The sequence below is a fragment of the Xenopus laevis genome, chromosome 1L (assembly GCF_017654675.1).
Source record: "Xenopus laevis strain J_2021 chromosome 1L, Xenopus_laevis_v10.1, whole genome shotgun sequence".
Taxonomy (NCBI): Eukaryota; Metazoa; Chordata; class Amphibia; order Anura; family Pipidae; genus Xenopus; species Xenopus laevis.
The window spans coordinates 168,247,598-168,274,177 of NC_054371.1; the positions used below are offsets into that span (position 1 = coordinate 168,247,598).

General features: G+C 38.8%; 1 protein-coding gene across 12 annotated transcripts in view; it reads right to left on the bottom strand.

Annotated features, from left to right (window-relative positions):
* The window catches only part of arvcf.L (ARVCF, delta catenin family member L homeolog), a 129,270-nt gene that overhangs the window by 12,464 nt on the left and 90,226 nt on the right, over nucleotides 1–26,580 (bottom strand). For 7 of the 12 annotated variants that reach the window (XM_041570724.1, XM_041570899.1, XM_041570992.1 and 4 more), the window contains 4 exon segments: nucleotides 18,259–18,376; nucleotides 16,756–16,927; nucleotides 14,441–14,458; nucleotides 11,709–11,780 (listed from right to left, as the gene is read on the bottom strand). In XM_041570724.1, coding sequence (XP_041426658.1) covers nucleotides 11,709–11,780; nucleotides 14,441–14,458; nucleotides 16,756–16,927; nucleotides 18,259–18,376 — 380 coding nt within the window. 12 annotated transcript variants of the gene reach the window in all.

The window sequence follows — 26,580 nt, forward strand, 5'->3', positions numbered from 1 at the left end:
GTATGTATGTGTATATCTATCTATAGATCTGCTAGAATGTTGTTTTTCAGTTCTGCATGCATCAACAGATGACTTTTTATCACTGATGCATAAAAAAAAAGTCCTTATTCCTCCTTTATATAATAGTATATACCTATGTAAAAAATTTAATTCATTGAATTTATTAAAATATTATATTTTGCTTTAAATATTGGTAGCAAGCCGTACATTTCCTCAACTAACCTTGAGAAAATTAAGTGCTACTGCCCTCACGTGGCAACAGTATTAAACTGCACAGCACAACAAAATCACCTGGATCATATTAATTATTCATTCTATATCAGCTCTTATGCGTCATTTGTATCACACGACCTTTATACAAGACTTATAATATCCTTAAATTCTACAGCAGGGGGCACATAATATATATTTTATATGGCTGTTTTTATCCTTTGTACTCTGCAAACTAATCCACTGGAAATCACTGGTCCCACTGGTAACAAATTGTTGAAAGATGCCTTTACATTTGCAAGTATGGGAGTTGCTGAATGTAAAACATTTTACATGTAGTGATTTGGAGTAAAAGTGGGGAAATGGCTTCTTCTGAACCCCATACTTGCAAATAGGTATATTCAGATGTCGCCCGAACGCCTGGTGATCTCTCACGGGTGACAAATCATGGTGTGTGCCATTAAGAAATTTAAAACACTACAGATATGTGAACAGATAGGATTTCAGACAATAGTAATGGCACAAGGGGCAACATTTGTGAGTGATACTCCCCTGACCTGCAAGTGCATCGGCAATAACCAAAAAATTACCTTTTAGGTCAATGGCAGGACAATCGCAAGGCGCCCACCCCCATGGCTGGAAACTGCCCTTTGTGCCATTGCCCTTATAAAGGCTGCTAGAATCCCAGTCATAAAGTATGACACAACTGCTGCATTGTCAGACAGAGGAAAGAGAGTCAGCCCATTTATTACATGTCCCTGAGCAAACACAAAAGTTACTATGCATTTATCAGAATGTAACTCAATCATTTGTATTTGCAGAAATACATTACTTGACATTGCACATTATATTCACACATTCACAAAGGGCCTTGCCATTCAGTTCCCCAAAGTATTTCTGCAAGCCACTAAGAGCTTTTGTTTAGCTAAGCTCGGAATTCCAGCCCCACATTCCCAGGCACCGAGCCACCAATGCAAATTGGTATCATTTGCAGCACAATGTTAACATGGGGAAAATGTGTGGTTAAGAAATGGTTAATGGGCCAAACCCACATGATTATCTCCACCACAGCCCCAGTGTACTATACTGCAGTCACGTCCTATATGGAGATCAGCATTCATTTCTCTGGTGTCTGTCATGTACAGCTGGACAAGTCACAGAGCAATTTGGGGAATGCATTAAGTAGAGGGCAAAGTCCTTCTAAGAATATTTCTTTAGATAAATACATATGAAGCAATATATAAATTGAAGCCAATTAAAATTAAAAACTACAAACTCTGGTAAAGCACAAACTGGCACAATTCCCAGATAGATGAGTGCCAAGTACCAAATAAAGGGGAACAACCACAAATATGAAAGCTTTAAACAAGCTTCGTCTCATGGAAATAATATTTCTAAATATTAATTCTGTGCTGATACTGAAGTTACTGTATCTTCTGTATCTCTTTTAAATCTGACTAACTCCTGCGTGTACATGCAAATTGCTGAGAAGGTGAAAGTTAGGGGTAAAAACAAAAAATTCAGAAACAGGACAGAATTAATTCATTATGTTTATAAAGTTTCTTATTTCCATGAGGTGAAGCTAATAATACTCATTTTGGCAATATCTAGCCTATAATTATTTGGGCAGGAACATGGGGGTTAAACAAAAAAGAGGGTATGTGTGATGGCCTGTGTATGGCCACCTTAACTGTGTCACTGAAATGATGTTCCTCTCACCCTGCACATGTATAAAGAACATTATATTAAGGACGGCAATAAGGGAGGAGTGGAGATTTTACTGCACCATGGGACACATAAAACCCACTATTTACTAGGGATGCACCGAATCCAGGATTCGGCCTTTTTCAGCAGGATTCAGATTCGGCCAAATCCTTCTGCCCGGCTGAACCGAATCCTAATTTGCATATGTAAATTAGGGGCAGTGAAGGGAAATCGCCTGACTTTTTGTCACAAAACAAGGAAGTAAAAAATGTTTTCCCCTTCCCACCCCTAATTTAGAACTTTGAAACAGAAGCATTAATGCAGCACATATATAATATTCTATAAAAGTTATATAGCAGGTTCTTAAAAGGTCATGGGCACTTTTTACACTAGGCGGGGTCTCGCTAGTGTTCACCAGCTAAGCTGGGAAAGTAAATGTGTTTTTTGTAATGATTGACTAACGTTCTCTGTCACTACTTTACAAGCGGTTACAATTTAACTGGTAAACGTTTTGGATATAATCATGTGCCAAAGCCTAGTTATGATTTCCAACAGCGAATGCTTTCCCTCTTGATATTTAGAACATTGAGAATAATATGTTTGTTGCTCTAAGTCCTTAGTACCGCCTTTAATGGAAGAAAGAAAAACCGCAAATTAGAAGAGTGTTCGAATACCTGGATACAGATGTCTGGCCAAAGCCCTGATCAAATTTATGAAAGTCGTAAATATATATAACAAAGTGTTTCGCAATACTCTTTGTAAATGGCTTTAGGTCTATTTTGGCTTTAAAATCATAGCACTGTTTAGCATTGGTAATGGAAAGGAAGATGTCACCTTTGCAGACACAGGACCCTGAAATGATCTCATGGAAGACACTAGCTCTTGCCAGCTCTTTAGCATCAGTAAGAAGCATTTAGAGCAAGCTAGTGATAATGTGTAGCGTGGACTATAAGAGAAGGATGTCATTAACATTGTTAGGTGAGGAAATGCGAGAGCAAAAACAACCTTGCAGGGAGCAGCCTTCTATATAACAGTCAGCAGGGGCCCAAAATGCACTGTTGTCATGGCTACCCAATCAGTATCCTCCAGAACATTCAAAGCCGTCTGCTGAGTTTAGTTAAGAGAATGTCACAAGTGCTTGATGTAAGAAAGAGGTAGCTATAGCTGCGGGCATCTGGAGGGCAATATATGTGTTAGGCAGGCGGCTTCCCCCCATTCCAAGAAATACAGTACTGTATGCTTCCAACATATACTGTACTATGTAAATAACAAACCAAAAAAACATAAGAGCAGAGTTTACCACATATATTGCAGCCAAGTTCTGAAGCTGGCAAAAGATTCTTTTTTTTTTTTTAAAACAAACATGAATATTGCACAGCACAAATGAATAAAAATGTCGAGAGACCAAACAAAAGCCACACTAGCACTGTGTGGAGAAGGGGATGACGAAGGAGGCACATGAATAAAATAATGCATGAGAACACGAAGGAACTAGATAAAACACTGCTTCAAAGGGCTCCCAAGGCCCAGCTTCAAAGGCAGGACAGCTCTAAATATTCAAGGGATGAATGTAATGGTCCCCACTTGATGGCTGTAAAACTTTGCTACTGCCAGCTTGACAACATCTGTAGAACATTGGATCTGAACTGCCTGGCCAGGTTGTGAGTTATGGCCACCTATATGCCATGCTTATTTAACCACCACACCCAAAAGACACATGGAATGGGAGGCTGAGCCACGGAGTGGGTCAAAGAGGGGAGGGAAATCGCTAATGCAATGAGCACAATAGCGCTCTCTGCACTAGTAGAGCTGAACCCAGAAATTCAGCACCCAGTGTTACAAGTTACAAGAGGCGGCATTTAGCCTTATGGCAGGAGCGGCCCTGGACATAGCAGTGCAAATAAAGATATATAACAAAAGATGGGCCCCTGATCACACTGGGCCCCGCGGCTATAGCTTGGAGGGGGGCGCTTTTCATAAATCTGCCCCTGGCCAGTATATGTAGTCACTACTCACCTAGAAAGGCACACTGAGAATTAGAGAGATAAAAAATTAATTTTCTTTCTGGCTTGGGTTTTGGGAGTCAAGTTCAAGCAACTGGGAAAGCAGCAAGTGACTAAATAACCCACCTTGGTTCAGAGGGTAATAATCTGATTGGGGACAGACAGGGCAAATTTTTAGGCTGAAACCCCTTTGTGTGCATTTTCAGGTCAATGCCATCCATGTGCACAAAGAGCCCATGCCATTACTGTTTTACTAACCACAAGTAGGTAGGGAGCAGAATAATTGCTCTCTCTACTGGCGCTTCTATTGGTTGTGAAAACACCACCTGTACTAAAAGCTTAAGGGCAATGTCAGACTGTCATCTGCAGCAGACTGGATATTCCATACATGCGCTCAGTGGCTGCCTGTGCCACAGAGCTGACAGCAGTAGGGGTGTTCATGCTGGTAAAATACAGCTAAAATTATTAATGGATGACAAGTGTCCCTTGAGTGTACTTGTTCTGAATATCTCAAAGGCAGCTCATTCTTTCAAGAGGTCTAACAGAAACCAGAGACTACTTATAAAATATTTAACCTACAAAGATACATAAACAGCATGTACTGAAACACAGTAAATCTTTTGTCTTCTTAACTTGTGTCTGGCCACCCACAAAAAATAGGGAGAGAGAAGGTAACAAACCAAAGAAAAGTAAAACCATAGCTTAGTGTAAAACAACAAGTCATAGTAATTAAATTACAACTTACAGATAAAATAGGATGAGAGGGAAAGATCATACACAGAGCAGTGCTATATCTTTCTGACCTGTTCAGGAGTTAATGTGCACTGCATTTGCACTTTTATTAACTAGTATTTGAGCCTGGTGTTTTGTAACGTGTGAAGCAGGCAACTCGTCACTGGCAAGGGTTTACACCAGATAGTAATTGCTTTTTATTTTCTGCACCAAATATAAGCTCCCTCTGGAATGCCAACTTTTCTGTTGTCATTTCTGCAAACCCATCACCTCCTCTCATCACATGACCACATTTATTAATCATCCTCTCAAGATGAACACGTCTTTCTTTTTGCTTAAGTCCTTTTTCCAGCCACGTACCTGCCTCTGAAGGCTCTCCACCTATTTGTCCCTGGATCTATGTAGATGTATTGTGTTGCAGGTGGTGAGGCCGGTTCCCACAACTTTTAACATTTGCATTCTTTAGTGTTAACAACCAAAAAATCTGTCCCAGAAGATGCAAATACAGGTGGTGATATATGTTTATTATGGAAATGTTTGTCATGAAGATTACACAAAACACTATTTCAGTGTTGCCTAAATCAGATGTAAATTATCTGTCTATACTTCTAGGCCTGTGGTAAGGACAACAAAGTGGTCGGCAACAGAACTCTTTGTATTAGGGTCTGGCCACACGAGCACAAAGAAACTTCGGGCGACTTTGGACCCTGCATTGCTGCAGGCGATTTTAATTTTAGCCAGCGGAGGGCAGGGGGAAGGCAGTTTGGGGAGATTGTCGCCCCGAACAAGAGGAGATTCGTCATTGGGGTGACTAATCTCCGCAAATCTGCTCGTGTCGCCAGACCCTTAAATAGTGGTAGCCCAATTCAGTGTGTGCCAATTCCAGCTACACCATACCCCTACTGGAATCACGTGTTCCAATTGGCTCTTGGTGCCCCAACACCAATCTAATAGAAAAACGCGTCTAACTGATTAACACAACTAGATATGCAGGGCATCTAATAATGTAATCAAAGTACAAGCTCTTGCTAACAGTGACCACACTAACAGGACACTACACTCTCCTAAACCAGCAGTGGCTGCTCTTCAACTCCTCATCCACAGACGCCCCATGTATTGGCAAACATAGCACATCGGCGGATTACATTTCCAACCAGCACGATTCATGGAACCGACCAATACGAATTAGTGCATTAATATCAGTTTGGGCTGTCGCACCACCATATACGCACTAATATTGTACTTAAAGTGGACCTGTCACCCAGTCATAAAAAGAGGTTTAATAAAAGTCCTTTTACATGAACCCCAAATAAATTTTTTTCATTTAAACACCCATACCTGTTATAAATGCATTTAAAGTTTCAGCCGTCAGTCATATAGTGCCTTCCCCTCCTCTATGCCTTAGGCAATTACTTTCACTTTCCATTTTGCATTTCCTACCTGTCACTGCCCTCCTCACATTCCCTCTCCCTGCTGACAGTCTATAATCGTGTAGCTACTAGGTATGGGCATCAAGTCTCCCATTCTGGCAAATAAACAAGATTTTAAAGGTGTAACAAAGCGTATCTTAATAACAATGCCCACAAAATGGCTGCTGCCTGCTTGCTGTGGTTGTGAATTCCAAGGCAGGTGGCAACAAAGATTTAAATAATTTATATAATGTAAGAAAATTGTATTTTGCTTTACAAACATAATAGATAAGAGAGATAAGAAAACAGATTTGAAAAACTGTAATATAACTTATTTCATTTACATACATATATTTATATTTATTAGGTGTGACTAATAAATATGGAAACCACAGCCACGAAAATAAACGGCTTCTGCATATCTCATAAAAAAAAAAAAAAAAACCACGACAATAATTATCTCCATATTTGTTAATGTCAAGTTATTGGCCATTCGGCTTCCTTGGAAGCAGCATAATAAATCATCATTAACAGACTGCTAAGAAAATAGTCACCACTAACTAATTATAATGAAGAACACAATGATTAAGTGGTGTTACTGAGCAATGCCATTTAAAGGGACAGCAACACATTTGTTTCACACACATTTTCTTATACTACTACTTTTACAAACTAGTAGAAATTTAACAAAACACAAAGGCAAACTGCTCACACAGACCTCTTTGACTAATGGTAAAAAGCTACAAAAGTTAAAGTGCCCCTTCTGGCTTGCAGGTGCCTCTCATTCACCCAAATGGGGAACAAACTGGTAATGGCAAAAGCAGCTGCTGTCCAGTATTCACTTCCATTTTCCCTCCTGATCCCTGTCTAACAGCACAAGCACATGCTATAGGCAACAAACGTACCCTTTGCTTTTGTTAATGTACTTGGCCTGATCTGATCAATGGAGTGGATAGCAGATGGGGCGCAGTGAGGGTTTGTCAAGGCTTTAAACAAGTTTTGCATTGGGAATGAGGCCTTAAACATAAGGGCACGTGAAGCAGAGAGATGTAGCACACAGGGTTAAAGCTTTAACAAAAAATGTTGGAATCTTAGTTTCTATCCTTGCAGTAGTATGAATTAGTGGTAGCTGCCAGTTCAAGCCCCTTTCTGTCCCGCTACCTCCCTTTCTTGATTTAAGGATTATTTTTAGAAGGAAATATTTGTGGTTGAAACCATTGACAAAGGAATGGGAAAACACATTCAGAGGCCTGTATGTGACTCGGAGCTCAGTCGAGAACTCCTACATCCTTCAAACCTATTTGGAAAAGGAAGCAGCAGACACAAATGAAGTGGCTGTGTGAAGGCAGTGCTAGGTTAAAGAACTAGCAAGGAAATCACCTTTTAATTTGAATTATTGGTATCACTTCATCAAGCATTGTGCTGAAAGATGGAAAATCCTCTTATATATAACATCTTAGTGAGAAGTCCAAACTGTTAAGTGTCAGTTTGAGCTTGAATAAGCACCATATGTTCTATGTTAAGACAAGTTCCATTTTTATAGACACAAAGTTCTTTTAATAAAAGCTACTGTTTAATCTCAGGGGCTGTTACAAAAGACCCCCATCTGTGGAAATCCACTCACCACGAGTGACAGTGGGTCTGGGTGTGCATGTCCTAGACCTTCAGCCAAGGGGAGTAATCACACAATTATGTAGAACAAGGGCTGGCACAAATCAGACACTATTTTAAGATCCATTTTTTGACTGAGATCTAGTATGTGCCAGCCCTTGTTCTACATGATTGTGCTATAATTTCACTCCCTGTTTTTTAGCAGGGACGTGGACTGTAGAGCAAAATAGTTTTTTGATTGTATGTGGAAAATATGTTTTCAGATCTCTCTCTCTTCAAAAAACGAAAAGAATCGAGGGGCGTAAAGAAGACCCAGCGGATTTAAAATGGACCAAGACTGTGCCTGAACTGATTGAACATTATTAAACTGTGTCCTAATCCTGCGAGTGCAGCACAAGGAAAGGAGGCTCTAGAATCTCATGTGAATGGCAAAGAGGAGGCAGCATGGAGACTGAGCTGTCACTTTCATAAGGAAGCCAGAATGTAATGGTGCCCCGAGTCACCCAAGACTGCAAAGGCTTATTAGAGGGAACTTCTTTGGATGTTTTCACATATTACACTTCTTCCAATTTATCACTCACGGCTCCATACCGAGAGACAAAAGAAAAGGATTTCTACTCAATGCTGTTCTCTGGGCTTTTTCTTCTAAGTATATGTTTAAAGGTATTGTCAACCTAAAAAATACATTTCGCCTAATAGAAGAAAACATAATTCTATGCATTATACATTCATTACTTTTTTGCTATGGTTTTTAAGTTATTTGTAAATGTATTGCTACTGAAAGCAGAGTCTGTCCATTTCTATTCTCTGTCCTGGTGGCTCAGACTCGATACAATGTAAAACAAAGCAGCTGATTAACAGACCTGTCCTGTCTGGAACGAAGACTTTACAAAATTGTTTAAAAAGTAGCGATCAGAAGTTAAGCAAATGCTGCTTTCAATAGCAACAGTTTTTACAAATAACCTTTAAAAGCACTGTACATTTTTAATACACTTCTATTGGGAAGTTGATTAGAATTGTGTTTTCTTTTATTTGGCAAATTTTTGTTTTGGGGTTAAATTACCATTAAGACTGTTATTGTTACTTACCTTCTATTAAATTAGAAAGGGTTATGTTTCCTATTAATTTAGAAAAGTTAATGTAGTAAATGTAAATGTAGTAGTTAATTTTAGAAAAGTTTTGTAGTATATTTATGGGATCAGTTATCTGGAAACAAAGGATCCAGAACGCTCCAAACTATGGAAAAGCCATATCCCATACACTACATGTTCTCCAAATAATACAACATTTTTAAAGTGATTTTCTTTTTTCTCTGTAATAATACAACAGTATGTTCTACTTGATCAGAACTAAGATATAATTAATCCTTTCTGGGGGCAAAACCAGCCTATTGGATTTATTTAACGCTTACATAATTTTCTAGTAGGCTAAGGTATGCAAATCCAAATTACAGGAAAACCCCAGGCCCCAAGCATTCTGGGTCCCATACTGTAATATAATGAATTTTAAAATGGCACTGTTCCATTCAAACCATTCCACTACTTAAAAAAGGACAACAATTTACTAAAGCATTTTTTTCACCAATATTTTAAATGGGTTGAATTAACTTTTAGTGGAGAGTGACATTCTGAGACAATTTGCAATTATTTTGTATTTGTGGTTTTGAAGTTATTTAGCTTTGTCTGATTCTGCAGCTCTCCAGTTTGCAATTTCAGACATCTGGTATACTAGGGTCCAAATTACCATGCAACCATGCACTGATTTGAATGAGAGACTGGAACATGAATAGGAGAAAGCCTGAATAGAAAGACTAGTAATAAAGAAGCTATAATACATTTGTAGCCTTACAGAGTATTTTTGGATGTGGTCATTGACCCCCATTTGAAAGCTGGAAAGAATCAAAAGACGGCAAAAAATGCAAAAGCGATACAAGAAATGAAAGACCAACTGAAAAGTTGCTTACAACCAGCCATTCTATAAAAGTTAACCTAAAAGTGAACCATCCCTTTAATTTTAAAAGCAGAGACTGTTGGGAACATAATGTCATTCCATCATCTGTCAATCACTCCTAAGTACAAGTAGTAGAATCCAACAACCAGATAAATATTGATAAAGGCAATATGCTAACCCAAAAAATGTTGTATGATTAAAAGTAAATTCATGGTAGTTTCGCCTTGGTCCGGCTTCCTCTTGTTCTACATCATGTTATAGCTACAAAACACCAATACCCCAAATTCAAACAGACTGTAGTAAGGAAATGAAGATACTTTTTATTCCCTTTTGGACTATTGACAGATAGATATATGATGATATTCTATGTAGCAATTTCACTAACATATGTAAAGATACTATTAATCTTCAGTCAGACTGTACAATGTTAAATGAGGCAATGGCCAGCTAGGTTAAACGATGTGGCCAGCACAATGCAACTCAATGAGAATAAACTACTATGCCTGCACTTTGTTGTTATGCAAACTTACCAGCCATACTAATTGTTGCCAGAAGTGGAGAAAATGCCTGTAATGCCATTACTTCAGAATTCTGGCACAAAAGGTGTTAAGATTAATTAAAGACAACTCTTAGGACATTGATTATATATAATATTACAGGGTCCTCTAATCAGTGTTCAGTGACCAGCCATTAGAAATGCATGTGGCATTGCTAAAGGTCAACTACTCCAGGGCACGGCTAAATATCTGATCTTGTCTTTAGTGCACAGGATTGTGAAAAATGCAACTGCCTAAGGCTGTGAAGAGTAAGGGACACACTGGGCGATTTGGGGAGATTTAGTCGCCTGGCGACTAATCGCAGCGACTTTTCTTCCGGAATGCCTCCCCTCACTCTGCGCCTGGATAAAATGAAAAGTCGCTGGCGCTAATCACACACGGCGATTCGTTTTCCGAAGTCGCCCGAAGTTGCCTCACGAGGAAACTTCGGGCGACTTCGGAAAACGAATCGCCGCGTGTGATTAGCGCAGGCGATTTTTCATTTTAGCCAGGTGCAGAGCGAGGGGAGGCATTCGGGGAAGATTGGTCGTGGAAAGTCGCTGCGATTAGTCGCCAGGCGACTAAATCTCCCCAAATCGCCCAGTGTGTCCCTACCCTAAATGCCAGATCCCACCTTGCCCATACACACCTCTAGCTTCTCAGAGACTCAAATAATTTGTACACACATTGTGCTACAAGGGGTTTCTGTCTGTGCTATCATACGCAGGCAGTGGTGATTCAGGTAGCTTCAGATGCAATCAATGATAAGCATTCTAAGGTCAGCGAGTGCTCAGTGTCTGAACAGAAGCGGATTGATTGCAACTGGTAGGTGCAGAGAGCACTGTTACATATCAAAGTGGAGGAGTTGAGACAGCGCTGAACAGGAAATGAATGAGAATCAAAACGCAGGTCAAAAAAACAGACAGTGTAGAAACTGGAACTGAAGCATATATTAACCAAGAGATACTGAGATTTCTGCGTTAGCTGGGTCAAAAATCTGAAGGAAAAAAAAAAACTCAAGGACTGTAGAACAGATATGCAACACTGGATTTTCTCTGTGTCGTGTAAACAGAACTTGGGTTGTTAAACAATTTGCTCTTTGGACTGCCCATTTGTTTAAGCCCATCAATACGTCTGATCCATTTCATTCTCTCTCTACCTTACGTTACTGGTTTTGTCATCTATGTATCCCCTTCTTTCTGACAACATCCCCCTCCCAATTCCTCTATCCACCCTTTTGCCCCCTTGCTCTGAATTCCACCCATTTATGTATATATCTATATGGTATTTATTTTAACTGAATAAGCTACTATGTCTTTATGGATAGTTTAACCAATATTCTTTAAGTTTGTTTTTATTGCTTTTATCACTCATGTGGTCAGCACAACAAGTGGAGTTTATTTCACACTATTTTCTCTGGTTTGGGTAGAGAGAGATTTACTTTGTTATATTTGTGTTTCCCTGTCCATTATATACTGAGCACCAGTGTATAATTACACACTGCTCTTTAAGTCTTTGTGCTACAAATGGGTGAGAAGAAAAGTCCACCGCACCTTTCGCTGACTCTGATCTTTTTGGCAAATCAAGAGTGTCAAAGTTCTTGTCTGTGTCCCCATTCTTTTTTCCTGAAAGAAAAACGTATTTATTAGGTGTAAATATGTACAACCACATGCTTTTATGTTTAAACATAACACTACATTTAACACAATAACAATTTCTGCTGTTAAGTGCTTCTACTGTAAAGGTCACTGTGATCATGGATATTATTTTTGTACTTTTGTAGTATTTTGTAGTACAGATACACAAAATCCGGCATATGGCAGATTTTTAAAGGCAAGTCAACCCCCCCAAAACAATTTACTGATAGAAGAAAACCTAATTCTAAGCAACGTTCCAATATACATGTATTATAAATGTTCAGTACTTTTAAAGTTATTTGTGAAAACAATTATTGAATATAGATATTGAAAACCGCATTTGCTTAACTCTTGGTTGTTAATACATATTTTTTGGGTCGACATACCCTTTAAGAATTTTGAGACACCATGGTATTAAGAAATCCAAACTTTTTCGTGTCCCAGTTACTTCAGTGTATTTGAAAAGCAAAGGCAACAAGTTCCTGCTCACAGAAAACAACATTTTGATGGTTTAGGAAAATTACCATCCTTCGGTCCCCTCACCTCTACATCCCCAAACAGTCTATTATGTAGAATGGTGCCCCGATTTGAAAACCTGAGATAAAAAAAAAAGCAGATTAGCACAGCGAAGTACCCAGGCACCATCTTCTGTCCATTCAGATACTCTTAGGGTCTCACAGCCGACATGGACCCTGCAGGAGCATACGCAGGTGGAGCTAGTCAGGAATCTGCTTCAACTGCAATGCACCTGCAGGGTCCTTGTCGCTGAAGAGACACAAAGAGTATCTGATTGGACAAAAAATGGCACGTGGGAACTCCACTGCACTGCATTTTTTAGCTCAGGTTTTTAAAAAGGGGCTCTTTTTTATGTAATGGACTGGGCGAGAAGTGGGAGATGAGGGGGGCCAATGGAGGGCAGTTGAGGGGCCCCCCTTTTGTACCAAGGGGGGGGAATTCAGTTCTCCTTTAGTTTGGTTTTATTTGCTTCTTTTTGTTACCTAGGAAAATACCTTGAATTTCACTAAGCTAGCATGAATCCATATAATCTAACTGGAGAATTGAATGCATTAGCATCCTTAAGGCAATGTGCTCTGTATTGCAAGACCCGATAAAAAAAACAAAAAAAAAACATAACAGGTTTAGGTCATTATGGAAAAAATTTGATTGTAAGAATGACCGGAAGGATTTAATCAGTGTAGAAAGCAGGGTAGGAAGTCTGAGAAATGAGAAAATTGAAAACAGAACAAATGATAAAACTGGAGAAAAGAATAGCAATGCTTCATATAGATACGTTTGACAAGAATATTTATTGCTGTAACTGAACATTTAAATGTATATATAAATGTAATGTGTAAGTGCTAAACATCTTTATGTATCTGGCTTTGCCTTTAAGCACATTTTAGAGGAAATACACACTAAGGTCTATGGCATGCCAGGCAATTTGACTGCTGTAGTGCCCACTGCAGCATTTCAAAACACAGACTCCCAAGGTGGGCCGCATTGTGGCAGCCAAACTAGAAATAAAGCAGACCACCGGCACACCACAATGACATTGATTGAATATCGCCCCTGAAAGCAAATTCCATGTTCTTTAGCAATACATGTTTAATTGCAGTACAGGGTGTATAGGGCCACACTAGCAGATGGAAAGTTAAAGTCAAAATATTTTGTCACACAACAATGTTTTTGACGCCAATAGACTTTTATGGGCTTCGCCGACATATCACCGGTGCCTAATTTTTGGCGAAACAAAATGGGTCAAACTCGCCCATCCCTATTCATGATCACTGTGGTTTTCCTAGAGAAATACTATTTGCTCTAGACCAGGGATCCCCAACCTTTTGAACCCGTGAGCAACATTCAGAGGTAAAGGGAGTTGGGGAGCAACACTAGTACGAAAATGTTCTTGGGGTGCCAAATAAGTGCTGTGATTGGCCATTTGATAGACCCTATGTGGCTCTTCAACCTACATTGAGGCTCTGTTTGGCAGTACATCTGGTTTTTATACAACCAAAACTTGCCTCCAAGTCTAGAATTCAAAAATAATCACCTGCTCTGAGGCCACTGGGAGCAACATCCAAGGGGTTAGGGAGCAACATGTTGCTCACGAGCTACTGGTTGGGGATCACTGCTCTAGACAGACAGTACACCATGATGCTGTAGATCCCAGTACACAAATATATTTTGTTGCTACAGATGCCATTTATACAACAGTGGTGCTTGCTAGATCGAGTCATCTTTCTATTACCATACATTCCAGAAGTAGTTTATGTTTACCACAGGAGAATGGAAATGTATCTAATTTATGTACAGAACTGAAAATATGTAGATCAAGCATTAAGGTACTGTAAATACATGCCAGCTGAGAGATACATTAGAGCATGTCTCAGACATCTCATTGCAAACAAGAAGCCCAGATCTAAAACAGAAAGACACTGTATGCCCTACACTGCACCGTGCCCCATAATTATACCACATAAACTGCCTGTTCCTTACATTCTCCTATCTGGTAAAGGGAAGATACATAGTGCATTCTATTAGGAGATTTCTGCTTAATTTTGTCATAAAACGATTTCTTGCGAACCTTATTAGCCAATTAGAAAATCATACAGAAGAAGGAGGAAAAGCAGATGCAGCTGCAGACTCACCTTGGTTAAACCACTCCTCTAATAAGCAGAAAAGCAAGAGAAGAGAGGAGAATTAGAAAAAGAAAAGTACAACAGGAACTGCATACACTTGCACTAGGGATAGATTTGTAACTAAACTAGAAGCCCATCTGGAGCTGAACTGAAGACATCAAAGCTTCAAGGAAAACATGTTTATTCGCGTTTAATTAATTGTGGTGACCTCTACACAGATGAAAAGCTGGAATACTGCCATACAGCTTGAGAATAGGGCATGGCAAAGATAGCTTTATCACTGTTTTGTCAAGAAAAGAGGTTCTACAGTTCAACCCAGCAGATCTGTATTCAAAAACTGAATATTGGCTCAGCTCACCCTAGCTTTGAATAAAGTTTCTGAAGTTATAACAGGGCTTTCATGCGGTACCAGGTGCAAATTAACCAAATTATTATTTTTACATTTATTTATTTTGAGGATGAAATGACAGAGCAAAAGAAATAATGGAGATGAGAGGTCACTGAACCATTGCAAATAGTGAATTCATTGGCACTTATTACATTGGCTATTGCATATTACATATTATACTGGGTGTAAATAAGCAAGGTAAAGTTTTAAGAAGCCAGCAATAGTAAAAGCACAGCACTTTAGTTTCAGCATAGCCAAGAACCCAAGTTCTATGGAAAATAGTGTCTCCATTTGTACAAACGTCTTTATTACTGTTAAATTAAAGGCTTTTCTAATGTCTGCTATCACAATGTAGCACAGACTGTGTTTTAAAGGGAGAGAAAGAACATTAAATGTAGCCAGCATGCTATGTCTCATAGGACACATCCAAGTCATGGAAAAGAAACATCCAAGTCATGGAAAAGAAACCTGAAGATCAATCAGGTTAAATATGTACACTGAATTCAGCTAAACAGGGCCACATAGGGTTGCCACCTTTTTTAAAAAAAATTTACTGGCCAGTGGTGGGGGCAGGAATTGAAGGGGCAGGCCGTGATGCAAAAAGGGGTGGAGCCCCAGGGTTGTGTTGCAAAAGGGGGCGGGCCACAGGTCAAGATGACAAAGAAATGGTACGTTTCCACTGGAGGGCAATGGCTTTTGTTAAGGGTATTACAAATTACTGGCAGCTATATTGCCGGTAAATTTGTAATACCGGGTGGCAACCCTAGCCACAGATGGCTTTTCGTTTCCAGCAACACAAACTGTTTTGGTATGCAGTTCCTTCCCAGTCACCTCCTTGTTGATTGAGCATGCTGCTGGGCTAAGAAGAGTATAGGAATACAATACAGTAGCTATAGGAGGGATCTAGAAAGGTTTGTGCTTCCATTTCAGAACAGAAATATGATTTGCAGAAGAAGGGTATTTTCATATCAAACTGTTTATCACAGCACCTTGATTCTGTACCAACTGGTATATCTTATATTGGTATACTGGTATCATATGAATATTGTTTAATTTCATATATAGCCCCTGCTTAAGAGTGTGAATGAAAAACACACACGGATACCCAGATAATCAGGCACTGTAGATGTAACTTCCCAATGAGGTTCCAATTCACTGCTTTCATTATGCCCATTCCTAATTTTAAAAAAAATGTCAGTGGAAGACACATTGAATCTCTCTTTCTCTCTTGCCACATTTCCCTTGCTCCTTTCTAAGACTTATTAGATAAATGCTATGAATAGTGATAATTGTCGCCACGAAAATGACACCCATAGACACTAATGGGTGGGAAAATTTGTAGCTGGTCAAAAAAAAATTGTCACCAATAGACCAATGCATTTCGGCGAAACGAAATGGGTCAGATTCGCCCATCACTAGCTATGAAGTATATTTGTCCATACCTAGCATGTTGTATAGGTTTGCTGCTTTTCTTCAGCTTTTCAGCAATACTTGCAAGAAAGTTGATAGCAAACATGTGGAGCATAAAAAACATGTCACAGAGTATGGCAAGGAATGCAGCTGGAATCCAGCCCTTACAAAGGCTCTGATGGCAGGTCTGAGCAAGCCAGACTTTGCCCAGTGCAAGGCAATAACTTGTTATGGGCAGGAGACAAAGTGGCAGCTTAGCAATGCGGTTTACCTTAGATTATTATCAACTGTAAAGTCTATAGTAAGGAAACAATCTCCTTAAGAGACACAACACATAACCAGCCCAAAAAAAAAAAATAAAAAAAAAAAAAGGTAGCTGGAAAGCAGCTTTAAATTTAATTAGAAACTGTGCAAGTTTCCACAACTGAATGTCCAGAAAGCATAACTTATCACTGCCCCAGTTAATGATTTCTAAATGAGTTATTGTTTATGAAGCAAAGACCCCCAATCATTTCAGCCCACAAACCTTTTGCTTTTTTACCCCCAAAACAGCCGGCATCATCTTTCTTCTTTTTCTGCTGACCCCCTATTCCACCTTGCTGGTTGAGCTCATTTTCCTGAAATCTGTCAGCCCCGGGGACTTCCTTGTGGACATGGTAGGAGAGGTTTCGCATGATACACACACAGTTTTCCACAGACTACACAGAAAAAAACAAGGACAAACAGCAGTACATTAGATTGCTACAATGTACATACATTTTTAGATATTTAAAAATTCCCTTCCCCAAACAGCACAAGAGAGCCACTCAGGCACCAAATGCTGAACTCATGGTTAAAGCAACATGGATTTATTTTACACAACTGCACTATACAAGACGTATACAAATTGAATAATTGCAATTCCATCCACAAATAACTACAAATTTGTTTTGGAAAGAAAACATTTTTGAACATCTCATTTGGCAAAACTAAGTTGAAGGCCCTGATCTTTGAAAAGTTATGCAGTCATTTTGGTTTTTTTTAGGGCAATGGTATTTTAAACCAGTTGAGGGGTGTTTTAGCCAGCTGCTCAACAAGCTATAAAATGCTGGGATAACAAAATGCTTCACATTGCTACAGGTAACCTAAAGGTGGATTTTGTGAGGTTTATTATTTAGAGCAAGAATGAACAACATGAGCCCATACAATTATATTTTAGGCCTTTTTTTTTTTTACACCAAACAAATATGTCTTTAAAGTATTTAAAATATAACAGTGTTGTCCTGCACTGGTAAAATTGATGTGTTTGCTTCATAAAGATTAATATAGTTTATAACAAGCTGCTGTGTTGCCAATTTATGCACAGGTTACATAGCAGATAACAGATGCACTCTGCAGAATACCATTGTTTTCTATTAGAGAGCTTATCTGTTATCTGCCAAGTAACCTGTGACTTTTCTCCTTTTCCAGCTTGAATGGCTGCCCCCATTGCTACACAGAAGCTTATTTATATAAAAAATAGTAGTCTTTCTAAAGCAAACACATGACTTCTACCAGTGCAGGGCAATATTACATTGTATTTGAATTACTTTAAAACACTTATTTTTTGCCGTTACTGTTCCTTTAAGTCGGCAGCCTATTGGGCAGTGTCTGGGGTCTTCCAATGGGCTTTCCCGTTCGATATCTGGCGAAAGTCTGCCAGATGTTGATCGGGCAGGTTTAAAAATCCTGTCGCATCGAGGACCGCATTGGTTTGCTGCTGTGGTCCTCGATCCAACTGCCTTTATTCTCCTCACTGTGATGCAATCGGTGGGCCCTCTGGGAGAAAGTTACAGATAAACCACATGGATTGGAAACCTTATTGTGATTTTGATGCGCAAAACACAGAAACAGACCAGAGTGTTTTTGTAAGATATAAATTGCTCTTCCAATCAGATCAGATTTTTTTTTGTTAAAAGAACAACAGGATGTATTGTATAGTACTTTTTAAGCAAGCTGCCCAGTCCTGATAAAAGAAAGCAATAAAAGACCATAATACAGGGATTCTTACCTTGTTATCTGTATCCTTTTTGCTCACTGCAGACTGAAGTGCATGCAGCAAAGCATCCACTAGCCCGTCACACTCGCGCAATCGTCTGCGTGCTTCTGCGCCATCTGAGCTCACATTCCTAGGAAAATAAAATTCAAAATGGAATGCCAGAATGCGGTTTCTTATATACATAACTATATATATATATATAAATAGCTTTAGCTATTACACTGTGAGAGATATGTATCAAGTATCCAAGTCACTATACAAACACTACGACAGATCTGCAGCACTACAATAGATTCCGAGAGACATGTGGCTATTAGCCAGGCTGTTATTAAACACTCTATTAATGTATAATTCAGAGGTTCTCTGCCTCTTAAAACCAGTGGCCAATGCATTTACTACACTGACTATTCAGAAGAGCATATCAGCAGAACAACTATCATGGAATATTTTGGTGTTTGATTGTATGAAGAGATAGCTGCAGGCAGTCTGGCCAGATTTGCAACACAGGAACCCAGTTAGTGCACATGAAAAGAAAAATTACACATACTTTACTGTGGCCAGTGGGTGGTGCAGTCTTCAGCAAACCGGAGCACAAGCTTGGGGCTCTCAAGTTAAGTAATAATAAAAACTGGGGGGGGTCCCCTAAAATTTTGGTGCCCTCAGTGATTAATCCTTCCTTCACCTTTAAAATTTGACTGATTTTAGCACTGGGCAAATCACTACAAACTTCTTTCACATGCAGTCACAAGCATATAGCTGTAACTCAGTCACCTTAGCATTCTAGCCAGTCGCAATTTCTTGCATCCTCTTAATACAAGTGTAGACAGGAGTGCCCCAAAATATTAGGTCATAGTCACTTCCCTTGATTTAATACAACTTTCTCTGTTATCCTTCCTGTATATCCTGCTACCATCTACCTTGGCATTGTAAGGTGCCAATAATTAATAAAAGTTCCAGTTAGCAATGTTCCTATTCTGAAAGATAAATGCTAAATCCCACCTGCTGATTGGTTGCTATGGGTGACCTGTATCAAACTTTGCAACTTTTATTACATTACTGCAGTGTAGAACTAGGCTATATTTTCTCCTTTAGAAACCGGGCATAATGTATACACTCAGAAGCAGACAAAAATGCAGTTTAAACAAACTTTTACAGGAAGAAATAAAGGGGACAAAAACATTAGTCCTAGACTGAAGGTTTGGTGAATAGATTGAACAGGAAAAAAACAAGTATCAAAGCCAGACTTACTGGCCCTGCCCTCAGTCTGCTTTGTTTTGCAATATGGGAAAAAAGACCCAGTGGTCACTAGGATGATAAATGTTTAACAACCCAAAGTATATGTGTCACAGTAAATTGTCTCAGGGCCACAAAGGTGGGGAGAAATGAAACAGCTCTGAATTCCTGTGAGATGCAGTGTTACCTAGATTTCATGGCAGATAAGGCTTGAATGCAATTTATTGTGAAACACTGAACACCCAGCCACTTTCCCCGGGAGACTAAAAGGCCATTGGCACACACCTCATTTTCTCCTCTTGCGTAGTTTATCAATTCAATTTCCATGACCAGTATTTAAAGGAGAATTAAAGCATAGCAGATGTAAGATAGAAATGTTTTTTAAGTTTTTTGTAGCAGGGGGTCCCTGGTTTTTACACCACTGAGCTTAGGGACCCTGAGCTTAGGGACCCCTTCACATTATTCAGTGTATAGAGAATATAAAAGTCAATATACAAGGATGATTAATAATTCATATTTACATTAGACAAACAACCCTCATTTTATGCTTGCTGATTTGCGACAAACCCCAACATTAGCAATATCATGTGACAGGGCTAAGTATTATGGCAGTCTTTTATTGGAAGTTTAAAGGCATATAACACAAGGTGTGCCTAACTGTAAATTACAATTTAGCTTCATGCCTTAAGGTGGCCATAGACGCACCGATAATATTGTACGAAACTAATTTTTTTTGTCGGCTTGTTGATCGGGCTGACCAGAAAGTTATAATTGGGCACCTCGGAAGGCACCTGAACATCGGCCATTGTTAGTTCTGAATTGTCAGATACAGGTAGAATTCTATTGTTTCTAGCTGTATATCTGACTATTCAGCTCTACATGTTATTGAAATGAATGATCTTACGTAATTGATACGTTTATGGCCATCTTTAGATGCCTTAAATTCTAGCTGAAAGCTTTAGACTTGTTCTGCAAGGTCCCTTTGCAAAGCTTCTCCTCAAGTACTGCTGCCAGAGTCCATTTCTGACATTGCAAACTACTGCTTTGTCTTCACAAACAGCACCTCCATTCTGCATAACTATTTACGTCAAGGTAAATGCTTTACAAAAATTCACACTTGTATAAGTAGTAGGTAGTAGGTAGTAGTATTAAGTACAACTTGGGGTCGATATCTTCTATTTTCCACATCAGTGAGTTAAGGTAAAGCCTTAAGAAGAATGAAGAATGGGATAAGCATTTTTTGAGTTTGCTTTTGAGTGTTTCTAACAAGGTCTGCCTTGCTTTAAAACTGTACAAGGAATGCATCAAGAAACTCATACAAAGCCGTGAATTCCTACGCAGGAAGCCTGCATATAAAATCACAAATACTGGTCAAAGCAGCACCCATAGGTTCTAAACATGCATATTACAGACAAAGATTTATACAATTTAATACTTTTTATTTATTAATTGTAAATGTCAAATAGTGCATACAATACCCCTAAAGATGATGTCATAACTGAAGCTGCTAATCTGGGGATACAGGAAACACAGACATATGTACTTTGTTTATTAAACCCATTCACAACAGCCAAGAAAAATTGGGGTGTGACTAACCTTTTTAATGAGTTTGACATGAATTTCTGGCTGTGGTTATGCCCCCTTATAATGTCTGATGGGGTGGACATGCTCATTTTGTAATTATAATGGGACATGTCTATGATGATTTAGTCACTTGCTCATGCTTGCTTAATTTGTGCAACCACAAGGTGTGCCCACATCCTTTATTTGTAGTGCATTGGTTGTTAGGGATTTAAATATACAGTTAAAGTGGTTTCTTTGTACAGTGGATTAGTTCGAGTGAGTCTCCATAATTAATTGCAGAGAGATTGAAAAGCACTGCTGGTTGGTTACCTGTGGGTGACAAAGTGCCCAAAAATGCCCTTTAATTCCAAAGAATGGAGACCACTACTAGTAAATACAAAAGAAGGCATTTTCCCGTGCTTGCATTTGATCACCATATGGAAAAGGTGTTTTAGAAGCAGCGATACACAGTGGCAGTGCCCTTAAAGGGGTTGTTCATCTTCAAACAATGAGTTGTTTTCAGATAGATCACCAGAAATACTTACTATTTTCAATTACTTTCTATTTTCTATGTGCTATCATTTTTCTAATATTGAAGTGTAAATGTATTTTTTTTCAGCTCTGGAAGGTGGGGGTCACTCCCCCGGTCACTGACCTTGTAAACCGTTCTAAATTGATACATTTAGTCGATACATTTCTTATCTTTGTCCCTGCTGAGCAGAATCTCTGGGTTTCATTACAGGCAGCTGTTAAGACTTGATACAATAGTTGCTAATACTCCAGAGATGCTGCTGAGAAATGTATCAACTAAATGTTGCAAAATAGTAACAGTTCAGAGTCTGCACCTGAATTACTAAACGGTCAGACTGAAACACCAGAGACAGGGACATTCAACGTTAAACTTAGATTTTGAAAAACCAGTAAAAAATAAATAATGGAAAGTAATTGAAAAAACTCTCTTTCCGAGGAACCCTTTAATAGAGCAGTGAGGTCCTGGGTTTGATTAGTCTGGGCAGTACCTGCAAGGAATTTACATGTTCCTCTATTGTCTGAGTGGGTTTCCTCCAACACTTCAAAGAACTATCAGTCAGGTTAATTGACTTCTGATTGAAATTGACCCTAGTGTGAATGCAATAAGGAACTTGATGATGAACAGTCTGTGTAAAGTGATGCGTTAATGTGTTGGCTAATAACAAATAAATGTATAAATACCAACAGGACAGGTGTTAATGGTACACTTGTGTACAATAGGTACAATAGGACACAAGCTAATTCCTCTATAATACATGGTGCGCTGGTGCAAGGCAAGCCCGGGAACAATGGTAAACCTTTATGAACACTTACACCTGCAAAGATTGGATATTATCACCTCCAGTAGTTTTCATAAACATAGAATATATAAACAATAATGCATAGATATGGCATAATGTCAAGGATTACACCACCTGAATTTATGGATGTAGCAAAACGTTACCCCTTATGAAAAGAGCAAAGCATAGCATACAGTAGGAACTTGCACAGTTCAAGTGGCAAGAACTCAATACGGAATTACCCATTTGTGAAGTTGCAGCCATAGCTACTTTTCCTGCGCATTCAGCAGCCCTTAGTTAAACCCAATCCATCTCTCAATAAACTCCCCTGTGACTGACCAATCACAAATTATATTTCCTTCTAGTTTCTTCAGCATCAGAGCAGCAACTTGAAAGTTAAACTAAGCCTCTGTATAATGGGTTTCCAGAGGAGAGAGTTTATTAAGAAAAAAAATCCCTACTTCTGCCTTTAAGGTGCTGGGACTTTGCGGGTGACTACTCAACACAGGTGCCAGTACCAGAAGACAAAAATTCTAGGTGCTGATGACAGTAGGCATTTTCTAGAAAACCGGCCCATGTTAAATAACACCATTCTTTTATTCACAGATTAAGAACAAATGCTACAGATTAATTTGATATTTTGATATTCAGTTTTACAGTATTATGGAATGTACCTTATAGTTTTGATGCAAGGAATGCTGCATAAATACAGAAACTATGATATACAAACATTAGGGAATATTTACAGGGATTGTAAGTCATTAACTGCTAAGACTTTTAGAATAGCAGCCATGGGTTTCATATAGATAAAGCTATTCAACTGTCTGGATAACAGTGGGGGATTTAAACCTCTCTAACAGGAAATGAACATTGCTTTTGGGTCTCGTGTTCTAAGCAGTGTACCTCATCGGGGATTCATATGGCATGCCATACAGCTTTTGAACTGGAGCTCTCCGGGGGGCCTGGAATGGAACCCTGTAACTCAATCTATCTCAAAAAATGTTCAGGCAATTTAAATTCACCATGAAAATAAGACACACCATGGGACGTGCAGAGACACAGCAGCAGCAATATGCGCAACACTACAGAAAGGTGATACAAGCACTTCTATCATTGTGTGAGACACCGTAGTGTTAAAGCGATATGATCACATAATGAACCATTTTTCATAATGCTATTGTTTAGAGACGGAGCGTAAAGAACAATTAAGAATTACAAGTGCCAGCAGTCCTACTTGCTGTTGAATATATAAATTTTAGCACCTAAATTTACCTTCCATGTTCCACAATCTCCCTCTCTAAGCCTCTAACGTAGACATGTGAACACTAGCTGCCTTGAACCTTTCCCTGCTCTTAATAAGTGTCATAGGACTGCTGGCTATGACACACCACGCCTTTTCTATACCCGAGGAGAAAACATTTGTTGGTGTGGCATTTAATTCTAAGCAAAAAAGATTATGAGTGGTTTTAAATATACTTGTAAATGCAAATGCCATTGAAAGCAGTTTTTGTTTATTCCCATCTCTGCACTGCTGATTCTGAATATGGCAACAGTAGCTACTGTCTGTATTTTTTTTTATATCTATATCTATATCTATAAATAAATGTTTAAAAGCATGTTTAACTAATGTAGATTGAAAACATGTTTAACTAATGTAGATTGAAAAGATGCTTTGAATTTTATTTTAATTGGGCAAAAAAAAAAAACCCTGTTTGCTGGACATATCCATATATATACATACACATACATACATATATATATATATATATATATATATATATATATATATATATATATATATATATATACATATACATACATACATACACACACACACACACATACATACATACATATATATATATGTTTAAAAGCATGTTTAACTAATGTAGATTGAAAAGATGCTTTGAATTTTATTTTAATTGGGCAAAAAAAAACCCTGTTTGCTGGACATATCCATCAAAATGAAGCAACAGCAGCATACAAAGAAAATAATGTGAAAAAGAGAGCAAATAGGCATTCATTCCAAATCTGACCCCAAGCTGTCAGACAGTGCATTGTATTCAATACTTTAGCACCCCTGGGGGAGAGCCCCACAGTTTTGGAAATAAGAAGAGGAAATAAGGGAGAGGAAAATTGCAGCTACATACGAAAACTTTGATGTTAACAGAATGTGAAAACAGGGGAAAAAAAATCTTTTCTCTCTGATAATTAGGGGAAAGGAGAGTTCTTTTAAAGCCTCTGTACTATGTAATATCATTCATTTCATAAATGGCTTCTTTCAAAGGACCCTCAACAACGACATGCTTCACAACTGCTATCAAGCTGGACAAATCTATGCATGGCTGCAAATGAAGGTCGACTCTGGTTTTGATGACAGCAACCCTGAAACACGGCTACGACAAAAGAAATCTCTGCTCGAAATGATTACTAATTTTTATTTTTAGAGAACAAAATGTTTCTGCTGCTTTGCCAACAATAACACATTGCCACAAGGCCCCTGATTTGAAGAAGTCTTGTGTCCCGCACTGTATGTTGGGACCTGAAAATCCCTTTTTGAAAATGACTGTCCATTAAATAAAAGCTAGTTTCCAACTTTAAAAGGGAATAAATACCACCCTTTTTAACATGAGCACATTTAGCTGGGATTATGTCAAAAACGTGCATAAACTTGGTCTGAGCTTTCAAAAATAAATGTCAAGCTTTTTGTTTTCCCTTCAGACACACCTGGATTCATGGGCTAACAAAATACAATAAGCTCCCACACACCCTCAGGCCCATAGATTGATCCAAACTCTCCGTCACCGTCTTTCTCTGTGAAGAGATGGATTCTGGGGCTTGTCCCTCTTTCAAAGAATCTGTATACTACCTACTACAGTAAGCAGAGGCACATCAACTCCCAAGAGTTTATCAATTCATAATGGAACAAGATGTTGGAGGTAATACATCATGTTCTGAGCCTAAGGGATGTAGGGAAATGGCTAGAATAGAATGGCTTTCTTTCAGTCTGTTGAATCAGGTATGTCTGTGTAAAAAGGCTAGCGGCTGACAACCTAACTGTCTGCATTATGGGGTCTAGAGCTACCCTGAAATTAAGGTAAATTGGCCTGCACTTTCACATAGGGACTCAACTGATCTGGAGAGCATTGACTGAGACAGATTGCACCAGCTAAACAAAGGTTTTTTTTTGTTTGTTTTTTTTTTTTTTTTTTTTTACAAAGGCTTTGAAAACTTATACAGTACTCAGGTTCTGTGTCAAATTGTGAATCTGTTGCCAGTGTCACGGATTATAACTAGAAACCAAGTGAAAGGCAAACAGCTTGTGTTTATCGCCCTAAACAATGCTGACAAGGAAAGCTTCATTGCAAGCTACTGACCTGAACTGGGCATTAGTTGCAGTGGATACATATTGTAGCTCGTGAGCAACATGTTATTCACCAACCCCTTAGATGTTGTTCCCAGTGGCCTCAAAGTTGGTGCTAATTTTTGAATTCCAGGCTTGGAGATAAATTTTGGTTGCATAAAAATCCCGTGTACTGCCAAAAAGAGCCTCCTGACAGTCCAAATAGGGGCTACCAAATAGCCAACCACAGCCCTTAGTTGGCACCCAGGAAGTTTTTGCATGCCTGTGTTGCTCCCCAATTCTTTATTTCTGAATGTGGCTCACAGGTAAAAAAGGTTGGGGAACCCTGTGCTAGATTATAGGATACAGGTTATTATATAGTGCTAAGCATATACCTGATACAAACATAACCATATTAATGCTGCTCTAGTGCAGTGGCTACAAAAAAAGAAAAAGCGATACTATGATGAGTCACTATGAGTAGCCTTATCATTTAATATATAGGGTTGCTTGCATTACTTCTTCATAAATGTCCTGTATGAATGTAACAGGACTATAACAGTCTACAACAAAGTGTGCCTTTATTAATTTATTTGCATGCCACTCAGTTAAAACCTTTGTAGATACTGTAGTTCCCTTGTGATACATGAGAACGCATCAGAGAGAGGTATAAAAACATGAGCATAAGTACGTTTTGTGGACATACAACTCCTTGTGCTCACATGGAATGCTGTCAGAAATCTGCTAAGTGGGCAGACATATGCTGCTTGCATTTGTTCATTCCAGACATGTGTTTGAGTACATGGGTAATGTCCCAAGGTTTATGGCGACTGTTGGCAGCAGGAGTCAAGATTCCCAACATAAAGAATAGCCCACAGATGGGGC